At 38.9% G+C, this 18,030-nt stretch overlaps 1 protein-coding gene across 3 annotated transcripts in view; it reads left to right on the top strand.

Moving 5' to 3' along the window:
- Nucleotides 1-4,266: 4,266 nt before the first annotated feature.
- Nucleotides 4,267-18,030, top strand: part of IRAG2 (inositol 1,4,5-triphosphate receptor associated 2) — a 38,652-nt gene continuing 24,888 nt past the window's right edge. For all 3 annotated transcript variants that reach the window (XM_052690614.1, XM_052690615.1, XM_052690613.1), the window contains exons 1-14: nt 4,267-4,374; nt 5,900-6,521; nt 7,209-7,319; nt 8,052-8,232; nt 8,445-8,521; nt 8,600-8,678; nt 9,726-9,884; nt 11,070-11,187; nt 12,597-12,647; nt 14,172-14,249; nt 14,698-14,754; nt 16,532-16,591; nt 16,701-16,765; nt 16,856-16,955. In XM_052690614.1, the coding sequence (XP_052546574.1) occupies nt 5,927-6,521; nt 7,209-7,319; nt 8,052-8,232; nt 8,445-8,521; nt 8,600-8,678; nt 9,726-9,884; nt 11,070-11,187; nt 12,597-12,647; nt 14,172-14,249; nt 14,698-14,754; nt 16,532-16,591; nt 16,701-16,765; nt 16,856-16,955 (1,731 nt within the window). In that variant the 5' untranslated portion in view covers nt 4,267-4,374; nt 5,900-5,926. The remainder of the gene's footprint in view (nt 4,375-5,899; nt 6,522-7,208; nt 7,320-8,051; nt 8,233-8,444; nt 8,522-8,599; nt 8,679-9,725; nt 9,885-11,069; nt 11,188-12,596; nt 12,648-14,171; nt 14,250-14,697; nt 14,755-16,531; nt 16,592-16,700; nt 16,766-16,855; nt 16,956-18,030) is intronic.

Here is an 18,030-nt window from a genome sequence, read left to right as displayed (position 1 = left end):
AAGATTTTCTATTTCCTTAAATTCTTAATGCCTTTGTGACTTTTGAGCCTTGAATCTATTTAGTTTTAGTATGAGTAAGTATTCTAAGTTGCCTAGATATTTTAACAAATGTATCTCAAAACCATTTCCCTGGAAAGAAATAAGAAATCTGTGTGCAGAACAAGGAACTCCAGATTTGTCAATTCTACCTTAGTGATTAAAAATTTAGACACTTTTCCCTTTATAGCTTTCTTGCTGTGAGTCTGTGAGAAGTTGGGCATCTCACTCTTCTCAGAAATCTAGCTACTTCTGGGATGGCAGGTGAGACATGATTTATTTGCAAACTGCAACAGAAGACAGTACTTTCAGAAGGAAATGCAGAGTACTTGCATTCACCAGAAAAAAACCCCAAACCCCACCCAGTGGATGTGCATAGGCATGTATAAACTTATACTGTTGAAAAATGAAGTAGCCTATAATTGGGTTACGGATCATAACACACTAAATTCTACAGGACTTCAGGGTGATGAGCTGTGCATGAAACACTCATTGTCAATCCTGCCATTTCTCAGCTGATTCACATAAATGAGGAAATGGCTCTGGCATGTAATCAATACTCTAAGTGAGGGAAGTAGAGTGAAGCTCACTGTAGCAGCATGATCCCTTATTAGAAAGAACATAACCTATGCTTATTCTTAAAGATGATCTAAAGGGCAGAGGCTGCTTATCCTGGCCCTGTAAATGATAAAAAGCCAATTTCTGGGATTGGCACTCAGTGCTGACGTGTGTGAAAGTTATTGCGTGGTGGAGATTTACCTTTTGGAGCCAAATATATATCGGTGACTTTTGTCACGACCGTGTGTTTTCCCTGTTGATGATCTGTTTTTTGCTCTTGAGTGAAAGGTGTAGCTGTTGTATGTAGGTGGCCAGTAGATACATCAGCAAGTATGGTATTCTTATAGTATCAAGGTACAAATGTACCGTTACCATGACCCTTTTCTCTTACCCTCATTTCTTCTGTGCATTCCTCCTAGTATGTTAACTCTTTGGCAATTTCATCTCACTGCTGTCTGGTATGTGAACAGCATCTACCACAGCATTGCTATAGCTATACCCATTATGTCTTAAAAGATTGAACTACTTGAGGCAGAGTCTGCAAAGTAGGAAATGGCAAACAACTAAGATTTTCGTTTAACACACAGCAAGGGAATTTAAGCTTGTTGATAAGGCGTTTCCAGTGGTAGCACAGTGAAATATAGATTGCCTTAAAAGGCTGTGGATCTATAATCACTGAGAAGCTTAGAGAATAGATTAGCCAAGCCAGTTCTAGGATTAGTTGGTAAACTGATCTTGCCCTGGGACAGAGTGATGAACTGTATCGTTTCTGAACATCTTTATCTGGCTCTGTTTTTTATAATTCTGTGGTGTTTCAAAGCTCACTCTAGATTTTAGCACCATACATCCAGAATGGGGTAAACCTTGTAAAATCTGTTCTCTGAGTAAAATTATCTGTCATCAGTTGACATAGAAGAAGCCTAAAATGTCATGTGAACACGCTTTTCAGCACTGTTTTTCAGAATGGACCCAAATTCTCTGAGCACTTGTATTTTCATGGTGCAGTTCTGAAGGGAAGAGAAGCAAGGCATACAATTACAGAGATCATGAGTAGCTGGAGTAAAACTTAACTACTCTGTTGCCCGTTCAACACAATAATATCTGCATGATTCCTATTCTACTGCATCATTTCTGAAGCTGCTTTTCTTCTTTTCTCTAGACTTTACAAGAAGAACTGTACTAAAAACTGCTTGAGTTACAGTGCAAGATGTAGAAAAGTTTGTCTGCTAGGGACTGTGGAAATTGCCTCACACAGAGCCTTTGTTGAGATCTACAATGTGACCAGTGCTGTGTCCAGTTACTACTGTTTTCAGAAGAGTTTGAAAAGAAGGAAGAAATTTCAAAAGGTAAAGTAAATGAATGAATTAATTAATCGATAAGTTATATTGAAGATATTAGATGAGGCAAGGGATATTTGTAAGTATCAGGAAAGAAGAGAAATAAATATTTGAAAGGTGCAAACATCACAAAAAGAAGTATTAGTTGTGAAGTTCAGTGACCCATAGAATAGTACAACATTTTTTTCATGGTTGGAAATGTCTGGGGCAAACACCAGGAAGAAGAGTCCAGCTGAAAAAGTTTTCTTCAGTTTGCAAGCTGGAAAAGAGATCTGACCACCTAAGTAAGTTAGCAGAAGCATATGCTATCAAACACATCACACAGAGCGTGCCTTTCTGTAGTGACAGAAGCACCAGAGGCCAAGGAGTCCTCTGACCTTTACTTCCATCCCCATGAACTTGGCAAAAAGGATTCTTGTCTTTGTCAAAAAGTTACCTAGAGGGCTACCAACTATAGTAAGCGTTACGCATGTAGTCATGTGCTCTTGGCAGAGCAGTATGTTTGTCACACAGTCTCACCCATGGAGCTGGGCAAGAAACATAAACACTATCACTGAGAAGCTGGATGCCAACATTTTGCTGGGTGGAACTGTGGAGGTTACACAGAGAACCTGAGTGATAAATGGGCAGTCAGGAGTCAGAGATGGAAGCAGTCTGCTCCGCGTTCTTGACATAGTGCCCAAACTGTACAAGCACCATCTGTAAAATGTGCTTTTTCCTTACCCATGGATACCAGGAGGGGTGGAGAAGGGTTTTATATATTTGTATACTTGTATTTATATACAAAGTACATAACTTGCGTAGAGAAAAATATTAAACGCTGAATCAGGGAGTGCTTTCAAGAGAAGCCAAGTATCTTAGGATCTCTGCTATATTAGCACTTGTAAAACTTCTAAAATGTTGGTCCTCAATACTTTCTCACACCTCTAGAATACATGGCACACTAACTTTTGTATAGTATGTTGATGTGACTATTAGAAGAGTACATATTAGGGTCCTCAGTCCTAATATTAAACCTCAGACCCTATTAGTGAAGCACTTTTATCTGTCGCCCTGTTTTTGACTCCATCTTTCTCAGTATAGATTACGTGGTCAGTAGGCAAGGACTGTTTGCCCTGTGATTGCTCAGTGCCTGCTCTGCTAGCTGCACACTGCATGGGTATCATCATCACCTGGAGGAACCTCTTGAGAACAGGCCACTTGTTTCTGTCAAGGTATGAAGGTGTGAGTGCTTTTTTAATGTGGGAGGCCTCCTCTTCAAATTGAGAAGTTGAATAGCTTCCTGTACACATAATGAATTGCTCAAAGATAAAAGAAGTAAGAGATGATGCCCTCAGCTGGACTGGCTTGCTGTTGGAGATAATACCTCTGTATTAGAATCAGCTTTACTCCTGGAAAAAAGTGTCTAGTCACAGTGCTCACTCACCTGCTATTTAAGCCAGAACCGATTGTACCAACACCTGGTATCTGGCAACACTACTGAATGGCAGTGCCTACTTCTTGTTTTAGTTAACATTTTTCCACAAAACAGAAATGTCAGTGCATTTCCACATTTGGAGTTTAATCACAAAGTGACATCAATTCTAGTTTTCTGTAGGTGTGCCAAAGCAGCCTGTGGTAGACAGGGAGGTGCCATTTCTCCAAGAACTTGGAGCCTGGTGGGGTGCATGGTTAGAAGTTATGTGACAAGCAGTAATGTTCTCTCAAAAGCATTGTATTAACTGATTCTATTTTTTGTTATTTGTAAAACATATACCTAATGATCCACAGTGTTGAAAAACAAATCTTGATTGAGAATATAATGTTGAAAAGAGAAGCATGCTAGCAGTCTTTATAGCAAAACTTGTTTTCTCATAGAACCAAGTTTCAGATCAGATGGCAACACAGAGACTATAACCTGCAAATTTCACCTTCTGAATTCTTTAGAAACTGATAAGAGCTATGAGTTTTCATATGATTTTTACATTCCCTGTTCAGCTTCTGTACAGGAAAAACTAGGTGAGATCTGCCTAGAAGCTTACAGTACTGGGGAAAAATAAGAAAACTGTTAATTGAAGTGAGGAACATCTTGGGGACCTCAGATCTGAGCAAAGCAATAAACTGTACTGTTATTTTCCCTTTAGAAATTAGAGTACTAGGGCAGTGAAACTAAGTGCGTTGTAAATCTGGGTAGCACACCTAGCAGGTGCAATAGAAAACAAATAAGGTAGCAAGAAAGTTGCAAGCTGACATTTTATTTGCACCTCATTGCAACTTGTTGCCCCATTGGCCCTACAGCTGAGTGGCAGGCAGCAGCAGGTGTACCTTGTTAAGGTGATTTTCCAGAAGGTGAACCCTCTCTGCCTGTATCACTACCAAGGTTCCTTTATTTAAGTCCTAGTCAGAGGAACAGCTAAAATAGGTTTAGTTAGTGTGTGCTGTTCTTGTCTGAGAGAAAGTGAAGGTATTTTTCTGTGTTTTATTCTGCTGTTGTGAGTATAAGTCTTATGCTAATTTTTAATCAGGGAAATGCAGGTAATACTTAAACAGCATTATTGTTAAGTGATCAGTGTTCTTTTATGATCTGTTACTTGTATCTGAAGGCGTTTGTAAGCTTAAAGAACGTAATTAAGCCTAACTGCAATGTGTTTGTGTTTTTTCATTTAAGGTATGTTGTGTATTATTAATATAGAAAACTGCGTTACTTCCTAGCATTTGTTTTTAGGACTAAATTCTGCAAATCAACCACAATGGTAATTAAAAATGAACTTGTTTTTTTTTTTTTTTTTCCTCTAAAAAGCATGCTGAGTATCTTACTGTTGTTATTAATCCTAAAGTATTGCTCAGACCAAGGATGTGGTCCATATGTAAATGTTGCTGCTTAAAGAATTAATAGTAGGAAAAAATATATATATGACTGAAGCAGTGAAGATCTCCTCCATCTGTAAAACCAAACAGTTAGTATGCACATAGCTTACAATAGATAAAATAACTGAGTATTTTCTGGCAGTCTGGATTCATAAATACTTGCTTGTGCTCTTCCTCTTTACGCTACAGGATTGTACAAGCAGTATATCTTACATTAAATGCTAATGAAGCATGTTGCTGTATTAGAGGAAAATAAATATTTGATAAAAGAAATAGCAAGGAATTGTTTAAACCATTTTTTATGTATCTAAAGGGAAAATGGGGAGTTAAGTTCCTAGGGAAACTGCTATTAATTTGTTTTGTTTTGTGATCCTCAGTCTGAGTAAAAAGATGCAATAGAATGAAACTAAAATCTATAGGTACCTGAAGCTGTAGAAGATATCTTGAGTAAATAGCTGTTGCTGGTTGCTGTTAAACAGAAGTTTTGATCCTATGGGATCAAGAGGAAGCGTATGCTACAAATATGGTCAGAAGTAATAACTAGGGAAGTTATGTGGATTTCTGTTGTTTTTTTTTTTTTTATATATATATAATGGTCTATGTTAAATATATAATTTCAAATAAACTGGGATGAGGGGTAAAGATGCTTACTGATCCCTTTAAGAAGATAGGTAACTATTAGGCTGGAGGGGGGATTTCAGTTTAACTCCTTTATTCCTTACCCTCCCCCTACCCCTTGACATGGTTACGGATCATAGAATGGTTTGGGTTGGAAGGGATATTTAAGATCATCTAGTTCCAATCCCCTTGTTACAGGGAGGGACACCTCCGTCTCGACCAGGTTGCTCACAATCCTATCCATCTTATCTTGGATGTTGCATTTAAGAATGAGTAGGAAGATTTCAAAATGTATTTCCCACCCCTTCCAAATCTGCAGCACTTCTAGTTCCCTGGAGAGCCAAATGTTGTAGTTGAAGGCTGCTGTCATGGCTGGTGTGAGGACCAAGGATTTTCACATCCCTTGATAGCCAAGCTTTGAGCTCTCTGCTCAGTGAACAAAATGGCACGAAGGATGTGTGCCCATTGTTTTGACTATTACATCTTGTCCTTGTTCTTTTCAGACACTTTGCAAGAGTGGGGAATTGATAATGTCTTCAGAACGTGGTGCTAGCAAACGGCATCACAACCCAGTGGACAGTATATGTAGGAAGATCAAATCAATCCAAATGATGGATCAAGTCTCTAACCCTGCTTTGCAAATACCAAAATTTCAGTCTCGCAACTTTGACAGTCCACAGTGCAATATCAAAAAAAATCTAGAAGAAATACTGAAGAGAAGAACTTTCAGAAGTCGTAATAGTGCCAGTCCCCCCTTCTTCAGTCCCAGCAGTGACAGCGTTTTCTCTGCAGACTTGCAGTTGCTGTCACCTTGTTCCAGACGTATCTCAGACTGCAGCTCTGCAGATGCTACATACTCTGTCATTGAAAGGGAAGAGAGGACCAGCAACACATGGTTGCCAGTATGTTCCATGGACAGCTGTTCTCCACCTTACTTCACATCCAGAGAGGAGAATGCCCAAAACCAGCGGTGTGCTTTAGCAAGCATTGAATCTGAAGATGTGCACCGCGAACAGAAGTACATGACGTCCAGTCCACATCTACTGTTGTTTGCATCTGATAAAAAGTTGGAAAGTCCTGCGATCCAGCCCCCTGTGCCAAAGAGATTATCTCTGAGCGAAAGAGGTAAAAGTTCTGGAAACAAAAGCTTCTGAGTACATAAACTTAAACAGATTAACTTCTTTACTCTTTAAATGGGTAACAATATGTTTTAGGATAAGTCTAACCTGATAAGTCTGTTAAAAAGCTGAACAAAATCTCGTTTTTTTCCCTGAGAAATGTGAATCTCAATGTAAAACATGAATAAAAAATACTTCTTCAGACTTGCTGATTCCTTGTTGAGGAAGGGGGGCTTTAGCTATCTGTGTAGTCCACCTTTAATATAAAAAGATCAAAGTATACACATGGACTTTTTAATTCTTATTATTGAAGCTTTGGGCTTGTTTTCTCAACCTAACCAAGATATGGGAAGATTGGAAGGGAAGAAATAGAGACCTGGCTTCATAACGTGTTCTATTTACGTAGTATTTGCCTCAAAGGAAAAGCTACAGTTCCCAAACATGCATGTGTAGAAGTAGACATGTAGGCTGGTTCCCAAATTCAAGTCCTCAGCTATTATCAGTTTTCCTGCTGTTATTTCTTGGTTGTTTTTGTTTTTGTTTTTTTGTCACCTGAAAAAAATGCATTGTCCAAGCTGTGGTATGCTGTGCAGCCTTATGCTATTGCAGAAACAATACTGCAGTTAGAAGGTATCGTGCATGGAAATTACTATGAGCAAATGAAGATGGATAATGACAAATTTATTCTTCACAGGGCAGAAGCAGTCACGGGGCTGCAAAACTGATGACATGTATGATGTGAGCTTGATCTGTGAAGAAGACTTACTGACCACCATATTTCACGCGTGTGACATTAAACGTACAGGTTTGGTGCTTTTTGTTGCTGTTTTTCCAGCTTTCAGTCAATACGTTTTCAAAACTAAGATATGTTACATCTTGGGGCATTGTGATCTGTGGTATGTTTAGAAAGAATAGCTGCCTTAGCTAGGTGGCTGTACATGTGGCACATTATATGATCATGTCTCCTTTTTTATGATGCATCCCTTTCCTTCTCCCCTCATTTCTCCTCCACCCCAGATAACTTTTGCTGTACAGAAGTGCAGAGCAAGTAGAGTAGCAAGCATTTCTGACAATCAGCCATATTGGAGATGATCCCTTATTTCTTAGAGTTTTTCCCGTTAGGAACGAACTCTGGGAAGCTTCAGAGCAGGAGGTTATTCTTCCAGGTTCCATCTCAAACATGAATAACATTGCTAGGCAGAGAAGTCCAGCAGAGTAAGATGATGTCACGTGTTTTTCTCAATTTGATGAGTGGCCTGAATGCAGTAACACAGTAAATAAGGCATGTTTGTTGTTCTTAAATTGATTTCCACAAAATTAGTAACTTTCATGCTTCTGCATTAGGGGAAGAAAGAAAGAAAAGGCACCACCACCAACAATAGAAAGAGCATTTCATTTGAGCTGTAGTGATTGATTGCTTGTCTACAGCTCTAGAGGACAATTTTGTGTTCGCTATGGCAGATCAGTAATTGCAGCTTTTTTTCATTAGCCTACTAGTCTTCACAATCTGGTACATGGTCCCATGTATCTATTTCAGGAAAAGTAGCAGTTTCCAAGATAGTTGATTATTTGAGACACACAACAAGTCGAGGACTAGAAGACAGTGGTCTTGAAGAGCTGTGCAGCATGCTTGACCCAGATCAGAAAGATGTCTCTGTGGACCTTGAAACCTATCATGCCATCATGAAAGAGTGGATTGAAGACTGTAAGAGGAAGTGGTAAGAGCTTCTTATCAATTTATCTCAAATATTTTGTGAAAAGTTTTCCTGTGGTTTGTACTTCCTGTACTTTGGAACATGCTCATGATGTCCAGTCATGACCATGAGGTGGTGTTTGGCTGAAAACTTTAAGTATTGCAATTTGGTAAGCAAGATCAGCAAGCACCTCTCTTGTACTCTTGGATGTGACTCTTGATGCTTCTGTATTTCAGGGATGGTAGTACTACTGAGGAACCAACAGCAAGCATAGAAGACCAGGAGTTTAAAGTGCATAGAAACACCTTTGAAGGTGAAGACCACTTTATTCTAATATTATTCAGGAAAGTACTTTGTCTCTATTCCATAACCAAAAACAAATCTTTTTCAGTAAAAAAGACACCACTTTGGATGAATGTTACGTCAGGAAGCTTGGAGGCATTTGGGGGTGATGTGTCCAAAGGAGACATGTAAGTCTGTTAAAGCAATTCTTTTGCAGAATTTAGTACTCTTGTCTTTTGGATTACTTAAGAGCAATTCGTAGAACCACTGAAGCTGATGGTTTTGGAAAACTATTTTGGTGGAAATCCTGATGCTCTTGATAGTGCCACATTCTTCCTTACAGCTTCTACTCGAAGTGAAAAACAGTAGTAATTTTCCCCACTGGTATCTTAGTCCTTTTGTATCTGTCTGCCTTGTTAATTTCCTGTGGTCAGAGTTTTTCTGAGAGGGGAAAATTATGGTTTTTCTTCTTAAACTCTCCCTTCCTCTTTCCTAATTATTATTTTTTTTTTTTCCAAGTTCTTAGGTACATGATAATAGAGTAGTGTTATCTCCTGAAAAATCTGATCATTAGTTTTGCTTAGGTTATTTCTTTATTAATAATCATGACTCAGATTTGGATTAAGTTGATACTGAAGTACTTAACACTGGAATTTTTAAAGATCACTTTTTGCGCTTTGTGTAGTCACAAATCTTCAGATCTACTTTCTGACACTTCTCTCATTTTTAGGACCTCAGAAAAGTGGTCCTTGTTCAAGTTTCAGTTGAAAGTGTAGTTGCAGGGTGGTTTTGGGAAAGTGAAAGGACTCAGTACTCAAGGAGTTGGAAGTATTAGCTAGAGCCTAAGAGTGGGTAAAAGTAAAGGCTGAAGTAAAGTAAAAGATAAAAATAAAGGCTGAAGGTGCTGCCTTGCAGGCATAGGGATGTGACACTCACCTGGTGGCATACTTTCATTGTAGGGAGTAAAAAACACTTCTTAAAGACAAAATATTTGCCTAGTGCTAGTGTATGTGGAGTTTTAGAACTTACCTATGATTTGATATTTTGGATTTTGACTGCAAATGGCTGTTCACTGCAAGCATTGATAGTCCTTTACAAGCTGTTATCTTGCCCCTCTAATAGCTACCACTCAGCTTCAGGATTTAAAAAAAAAAAAAAGTCTAAGTTAGTCAGTCACTTTCCTTGACTTTGGTTGTTGTTTGTTTTTTTTTCCTCTGGTTTTGGTACTGAAACAGGGAGACATCTGACTTGATAACCTGTGTCGCAGACCTGCAGTACAACAACCTGAAGCTCCAGGAAGAGAACAACAAGCTGAAGCTTACCCTGGAAGCTGTGGATGAGACCAACAACAAATTACTGGCAGATAACGAGAATTTATGCCAACAAATAAAAAGGTGGGAGACCCTGGCACCATCTGTTCTACTGTGGAGTGTAATGTGGGTGGATCTATATTCTACCAAGTAGTCCAGCCTTGCTTTGTGCTTGCGGCCTCACTAGTGCTTCTTGCCAGCAACTTTCTTGGCTTCATATTGTGTTTGTGAGGCTTAATCCTCTTGCCTGATTGTTCTGCTCTGTACCTCCTGGTTCTTATTACAGCAGTTACTCATTTTTTTAGCCTGGTTCTTGCAGGCTGACTTGCATCTAGGCAAAATTTTGGAGTAAATATAAATAAACCTGAAGGGAAAATAAAAACTGAGGTGATGGGGTGAAAGTCTTAATACTACCAAGAGAAGAGTTATGCCCTGTAAAGTTTCCAGTTCTGTGCTCCATTTTGGGGGGAACTATTCATTTTGCTTACTGCCAAGCAGGGAGGAAATAACTGTGTAAGAGCTATTCTCTTAGTTTCCTGAGGAACTAAAGTATGTTGTCCCACTTGCAAGTATTGCTGCAGCCAGGGGAACCGTCAATGCCATGAGTATAGGGCTTTTTTTACAGTGAGTTCATAATGTTCATCTTAGCCAATTAATTCAAATGTGATGTAGTTATGTCAACTGGCAAAACATTCCCAGCATCTTCTGGGGATATTAAGGCAACAGGCCTGCAGCAGTGCTGGTGTGGGATGTGTACCCTCATGTCAGACTGTGTGCTTTGCGATGCTGCACAGGCCCCGAGCGAGGCAGAAAAAGGGCCTTGCCACACTGACTAAATGTATATAGGTTAGGGTGTCAGGCTGAGAAAATAACATGATACAAAGCTTATCCTTGAAAACTGAATTGAAGTGGCTTTCTTAACTGCTATTGATAAAGTGTTGAAGATTAATTTTCTTGCTCAGGTTAATCTGGTAGTTGACTACAGTAAGCTAGATTGGTAGGTGGATGCAAACAAAAGCATACTGTCTTTAGTGCTATGCCTGCTTGGGCTCTCATCCCTTATTGCAAGTGTGGAAGAGATGTGATAAAGTGGGTAATGAATCTGTGAGCCTTTACTTAAAGCAAAGCCCGTAACTTTTGTTAAATATCTGTGCCAAAGAATAAGTCCCAAGCAGCTTCTAAAAATACAATGTTCTTAGTATGTCAGCCCTATCTAATGACCACGTGTAACTTGCTGAAGTTTTCTTGGATTTATTTCCCTTCAAACAGCATCCAACATTCTGTGCTGAAAGCCAAATCACTGGAAGAAGAACTAGAAGAAGCAAAGAACAACCTGAACCTTTTGGAAGCGAAGGGGCAGAAGATGCTTTGTCAGAATAAACAGCTGGTAGGTGCTTTTACTTCTCAGGTTGTGTTGCACAATTTCTCATGCCATCTGTAGCACTGCCATGACCATTCAGACCATAAAAACTCAGTAATATGACTTTCCCTATGTCAGTAGGTACTGAGGCATTTAAATATGTTCAAAATGTAGTTTCACAGTATTAGGGAAAACACTGTGAAGTTATTGTATGGAACTAACATAAACTGCAGTAAAGATTTAAAAGGGTCAGCCTACCATGGAAGTTGACATTAAGAACTGTTTTTAATGATAACCACACTGCCATCATTAAGCTCCGTCTAATTTAATGTTGGCAGTGTTCTGCCAGAAGTTTAGGTTTTGCACATTGCTTCTTTTTTAAAGAACCATCAGGGCAGGAGGGTCTGTTCAGATGCACACACAAAGGAGCTGTTTTTCCAAAGTCATCAGTGGGCTCTTGGAATTATCAATGTGAGCTGGTAGCAATAGCAAGGGCCCAGTGGACATCTGTCTATTCTGATTCTGACAGCCAGAAGCCAGACAGCATCTCTCATACAGCACAGGAAGCCCACATGAAGGCATCTGAATTGCACACTAGATGTCTGAGTGGCAAAGCCCATGTGATTGTAAGATATATAAAGCAGCACAGTAGAGATGTTGATGCTGCAGCAGTTCTAGCAGGTGTTGCTAGATGCCAAAGCAGTCTAGCTGAAGATCATATTTCTGTGTTGCTGCCATGCACAATGTTCAGTGACATCTGTCTTGCTGCATGGGGGTAGCTGTAAAATTCCACAGCTGTGTGCTGCTGATGGGGCACAGTATTCAGATGGGCATTTACATGAAAGCAAAAAAGCTCTTCCATACAGAGCAGCTATTCTGCTCCACTGTGCATGCGTTCGTTTTTTTCTGTTTTCTGGTTTGGTTTATACAGTCTTTTCCTTGTGAAAAGGAGATAAAATGGGAGGGAGAAATATGAGAAGTTCTGTAGTTCTGCTTACAAGATGCTTAGTTATTGTCTCCTGAGCTGTGGAAGCACTGAGTAGGACACTACTATTCTTCTTCCTCTGAAATGGAGGGCAGTGATGGAGAAATATAATGTGACGCACAAGGTTTTCAGACTTGTCTGAAGCATGAGCATAACTACCCTTGCTCTCTCTGATCTTGAATCCCTTCCTCCTATCATCTAATAGTCTAAGTTTTATTCTGATTTGAACTGTTGGAGTCACACTCTGAGTGTAGCTAGTGTAGAAGCTGCATAGGTTTCAGCACTCTCTGTTCTTCTCTCTGAGACAAAGGAATGCAAAGAAACAGCTTTGTACTGGGCCTCATGTGTTTGTGCTCCAATGCTTTTGCTTAGTTTGGCTTTGCATTTTGAACTTTATGTACAAAAAATGACTGTTCTGTTTCTGTGGTGTTTTTTTTTTTCTATTAATCAGGAAAAAGAAAATCAAACTCTTCTCATCAAAATAGCTTCTCTTCAAGAAGAGGTAAAATAATGACCTTGCAAGTACATGTTCTTGTCTAGCTAAATGCTTATTAGTAATAAATTATTTGTGAGACTTTGAAGCCTGACATGCTAATTGGATTGTCAAGATATCTTATGTTTAACAACAATGACTTGCTGTAATACTCCTTATCTTGAAATTGTACTATGCTTCAGACTTTCCACTGGCTGGACAAGCAAGAGTATGAGGTGGGAAGCATGAAGGGAAGGGATCAAAGCAGCTTTTGAATTTATTTTTCAAATTCAAAGCTTTAGAAACAAACTTCAACTAAGCTTAGTTTGTACAGCTGTGAATACACTAACTCTATATCAAAACAACCTCCAATTAACACTTCTTGATTGATATTCACTTCTGTAACCCTTCTGTAAGATCCAAAGGAGGAGTTCTTTATGGAGCTGTAGTTCTAAAGAAATATGGTGGCTGGGAATTCCGCTCCCACATCTGTCCTTGGCCCATAATGGATCTGCAGGAGGCTAATGGAGCTCTCTATAGGCTGTTTATTAGTTGAGCTTTTGTTGTGTGTGCTCCTTTTCAGAGGGGAGTTATTAATTCTTACTTAAGTAAATATTCTATAAAGAAGTCTTCATCAGATGATAAAATGTTAATACTCGCTTACAGACTGTACTTGTATGGTATTTAAAGTGAGATTACAGAAACAGATCATAAAAAATAATCTAAAAATGTGGTTTTTGGGAATCTATCATTATGCCAAAATATAGAATCATAGAATCATCAAGATTGGAAAAGACCCATAGGATCACCCAGTCCAACCGTCCACTGATTACCAATAGTTCTCACTAAGTATATAGCGTGTGTAGTATACTATCTACTATACTTATTTACTATATACTTATATACTATATAGTAGTTGTTGTTCACTGCATGCTTGCTGTGTTGAGATTAGTCTTTCTCAAATACTAGTATGTCTCAATAGGCACTGATTAACAGCATGTTTCTGTTCTTACACTCATGGTGGGCCTGAAAAGCTGATGTTTTCTGGCATTTTGTCCTTCAGTTCTAACAGGGGTTTGGGGAAACTGGAAAATAGAAACTATTCCAGTAGGGTGAGCTTAGCTCATGTAGATGAGAAATAGACTGCTTTGAACTGAATTGGAGATGCTGGTGTCATCAAGTTAACTTCACCCTTACCATTTTGCTTTCTGACTAAAAGCTTGTCCGCAGTGAATATATGCCTTAAGATAGAGGTTGTTACCCTAAACATTTATACTTTTTTGCCTTTAACTTATAGGACTTGCTGAAGGAAAAAAAAAAAAGCAAAAAACTGCAGTGCAATTCCTATTGTCCAACATGTTTGCAGCATCAGGTATTTTGATAGGTGTAGAAGCATGAGAGAAAGTAGGAGAATAAAGTTTGTATGTGCATAAATGCTGTTACTGCTTTAGAGTAGGCAGTATCTTGGGGGTGGATGTGTTATTATTCCTCATTTCTTCAAAGAGAAGCTGTCAATCTGTTCAGCTATGCCTAAACATTCTTTATTTTGTTCAGAACATTAGGAATAGCATGGACACTGATGGACTTCAAAAGAAGATTTTGGATCTCTCCAAAAATGTGGCAGAGCTTCAAGTAAGAGTTTCAGGAGACATGAGAAGTTAGACTATGGCTTATTCAGATCTAGCTTTGTTCTTTGAAAGGTAGGCAACCCTGAACTTGTGTGTATTAAAGAGATGCAGCGTGATCCTTATTTGGCCAGTTGACACCTTTGACAAAGGAAATTGCTGTCTGGAGGCTAAAAACTGAGAATATAGGCAAACCACATTTTTATTTCATCCCTCAAAGTTAGACTTTCAGAAAACCCTTTCTTCACTGTTTGAGGAGATGCATTAGGAAGTTGCACTTTGGTTAGTGTTGCTGACACTGCTGGCACACACAGGCAAGAAAAGAGAAGGGTTGATTGAGACCTGAGAACACTTTTTATTGGGTGCGAGATTTGAACTTTGAGATATATCATACCAGGTAAGAGTAGAATTGTGTTATAGTTCATGCTGGTGACTTTGTTCTCTCTATTCTTCAGATGCAGATACATATCTATGAGAGCACTGTGGTGAATAAAGAGACAAGCTTAATGCAGGTTAGTTGCTTTTGTTTTGTTGATGCCTTGAAAATACTGAGATGGGATGCTTTATGAAAAGGCAAGGCTGTGGTCTTTGCTGTAGTGCTTTGATTTCTAGTGTTCTCACATGACAGAACCTGATCCTATAAATGTCTTCAAAGTAGGCGAGATCTGCTTTAGAACCTGATAGTGAGTCAGCATAACTAAAGGTTGCTGGAATTTGCTGTTCCTTATTAAAATATATATATATCAGAATCTTTTAAAACAAACTTCCAAACTTCAGAAAAAGTGCAAAGGCTTCTGAAAGCTACTTCCTTCACTAGACAGTAAAAGAATGTACCTGCAAATGATCTTTCTCCATCATCTGATTAGCTTTAAATGACTTAATTTTGTGTCAAAATAGCGATCCAGAACTCAGTGGAAAAGAAAATCTGTTTTCTCCATATTGAGATCTGTATGCTTCAGGAAAGCCTAGTTAACTACTTTTGTGATGATTTGTGTACTTGTGCACTTGTTATGTATTTTGTACTTAAATACAAAAACGTAAGACCACATGCAGGTTTTGGCATAGTGAATTGTGCAAAGTGCTTTCTGGGCTAATGAAGTTTCCATTTAGCTGAAGATGCTCTAAATCAGCTGATGAAATACTTGACTATCAGTTCACTACAAAAAATGTGTGGTTTGAATTCAAATAGTGACAAGACAGAATGAGACTGTGATCTAGCTGATAACTTTATAGCTGACAAGGTGTTCTTCTCACCCTCACTTCTGCTCCCAGAAGCAGCTTAATAGCTTGTACTTCCCCCTATTTGAACAATTTTAAACTTCCATGGGCTATGTATTCTTCTTTTCAATGTTTATTTAGTCTGTTGTCAAGAAGGGAATATTAAATGCTGAATACTAGAGTGTGTATTTCTGTAGGTCAGGGTGATTGGTTTGCATCAACTTGAGGAAATTAGTGTAGAAAATTTGAAACCAGCAAATAGCTGGCTTTAGGATCAGTGGGACAAGGGTTTACCTCAAAGGTATTTTTATTAAAAAGCAAAACAACAACAAGAAAAATACAGCTCTGTGTCCAAAGAGAAATAGTTTCATCAGTTTGATTAAATAGTTTCAGCTCACTGAAAACAAGTGAGAAGAGAAGATAGAGGTCATTAAAGGGATGAGAGGAGACAGCTCTTTACTTCAAGTTTGTATTTTCTCCAAGAAATGTTTCAGTTGTATGTGTAGCACATAATGCAACTGAAGCCCAGTGCATAACCCTAAGAAAGCTTCTAATTCTACCAAGTCAGTAGTGTTGTGAGGGTTGATGTGTTCTCTGTCAGACCTTTCACTAGACATTGTTTAATTTACGAAGCCCCCCATGCTCTATCCCTGTAATCATGAAAGCTAACGAGAATAAACATCTTGGAGAACACAAGTAAATTTAAGGATCAGCTGGCATAAAAAAACAAACAAACAAACAAAAAAAACCCACTTATGCTATGCACGATATGGTCCAGATTTTCAACTAGAAGTAGAATGCTGATACAGCAACCAGATAACTGATAAGTTAAAACATAGCACCTAGAAAGCATTTTCCTATGCTCTTAATTCTAGGACTTCTGGAAGAGATCTACCAAGTGCTTCCTATTGGCCAGTAGGCCAGGCATTCTTCTGCAGCTTGCATCTGTGGTGTAATATTGAGTATGCTTTGTAACTAAAACAATACTACAAAATAGATAGCTACAACTATAGCTCAGTGTGCTAATGATCAGGTTGTACGCTTTAAAGCTTTTCTCCACATTCTTTGCAGAAGGAGCAGGACATCAAAGAACTGAAATTAACCATTGTGGAGTGTACCTCGATTATAGAGGTATGGGAATAAGCTTAGTTGCTGTCTAATTGGGGGAAAATGTGCATATCCTGTGCTGCCTCTGCATGCCAGGCTAACTCTCTAACTAGCTCTGATAAATATATTTTAGACTTTGCGGGCAGAGAAGAGTAAACTACTGGAGGACATGCGGCACATGCAGCAAGAGTTGATCTCGTGAGTACTGAGAGAGAGTCCCAGGAAAAATAGTTCATGAAAAATCAAAAAGGACTGATTCTTATTTTTATCTTCTCCATTTTCTTTTAGAAATGGTTTGAGCTTCCCGTTGATGAGTAAGGTTAATGGCAATATTCCTGAAGAGATGAATTCACTGGACTGTGAACTGGAGCTTGCTCAGTCTTCTGAGGTGTGAATCAGATCCTATTGAATCTTATCCCAGTTGTCTTGCATCAGTAAATTAAAAACAAAGCTCATTCTCTGCAGATTGTTAGATAATCCCAGAGTTAGGATTCATTAGTCCTCGCACATAAGCATAGAATGTGAGGGTTAGAGTGTTGTTTTAAGTATGTTAGAGAAAGCCCAGATAAAAGCAGAGCAAACCCTTGCTGATGTGCATCTGAAAGTGCTTTGGTCACTTATTTATCTGGCAGAAGAAGAGACTGACAGGAGATGAGTCATCAAACATTTAACAGGCTAATTAAGACAGTAAATACTGCCTACACTGGATGCAAACAATGACTTTTGCAGTGCGGGAGGACAGATGTTTCTTGAAATTTAGTGTAGAGAAGAAGAAGACTAAGCACCAAAGTAAACAGCTGAGAAGGTTGTAGTCTTCATTTAATTTATTCTTTAGAAACTGATGAGCATCTATTTGCAGGTAGCGTTCCTTTGCCTCTCAATAGGAAAGATGTTCCTCACATCTGGAAGTCCTGTCCAGCTGTTTTTTCTGAAGTCTTTTGATAGTAACTTGGAAGAGAGTGTGAGAAGCGTTCGTCTGATAAGTGAGGCACAAGCTGGTGGATCTTAGTGGTGCAGCTGTGCCTGTCGGGTTGGAGGTGTAGTGTTGCCTATGTTCTCTGCAGTTAATTTCTATGAGCAGCACTTTGGTCATGCGCACTGGAAGTTTAATCTGTGATTCTCGTAGCTTTTCAGTACTCTGGAGAACTGCTGCACCAGCAGTCTGCTTTTATGTTGTGGTTTTGGTTTCGGCTATTCTGTGCCCACTTCCCTAAAAGCACTTCATGGAGTCTTATCCTTCCTTGCAGTGTTGTTTTCTCTTCAGATGCAAGTTATTCAGTAGTGCTGATAACGAATGCCTTATTGCAGTGCTTTTATTTTTTAATTAGTTCCCTGCAAGTCTTCACTATAACTTTGCTACTTGTTTTTGTGGTTGCTGCATTTTTCAAGAGGTAGGTAGCATTTGAGGTAGAAGATCCTGTGAAGGACTGAAAATGCAGGTCCAGGAGTGAGAGGTATATTTG

The sequence above is a fragment of the Tympanuchus pallidicinctus genome, unplaced genomic scaffold (genome assembly GCF_026119805.1).
Source record: "Tympanuchus pallidicinctus isolate F22 unplaced genomic scaffold, pur_lepc_1.0 scaffold27, whole genome shotgun sequence".
In the NCBI taxonomy this organism is placed as follows: Eukaryota; Metazoa; Chordata; class Aves; order Galliformes; family Phasianidae; genus Tympanuchus; species Tympanuchus pallidicinctus.
This window is presented reverse-complemented; position numbering and strand designations above follow the sequence as displayed.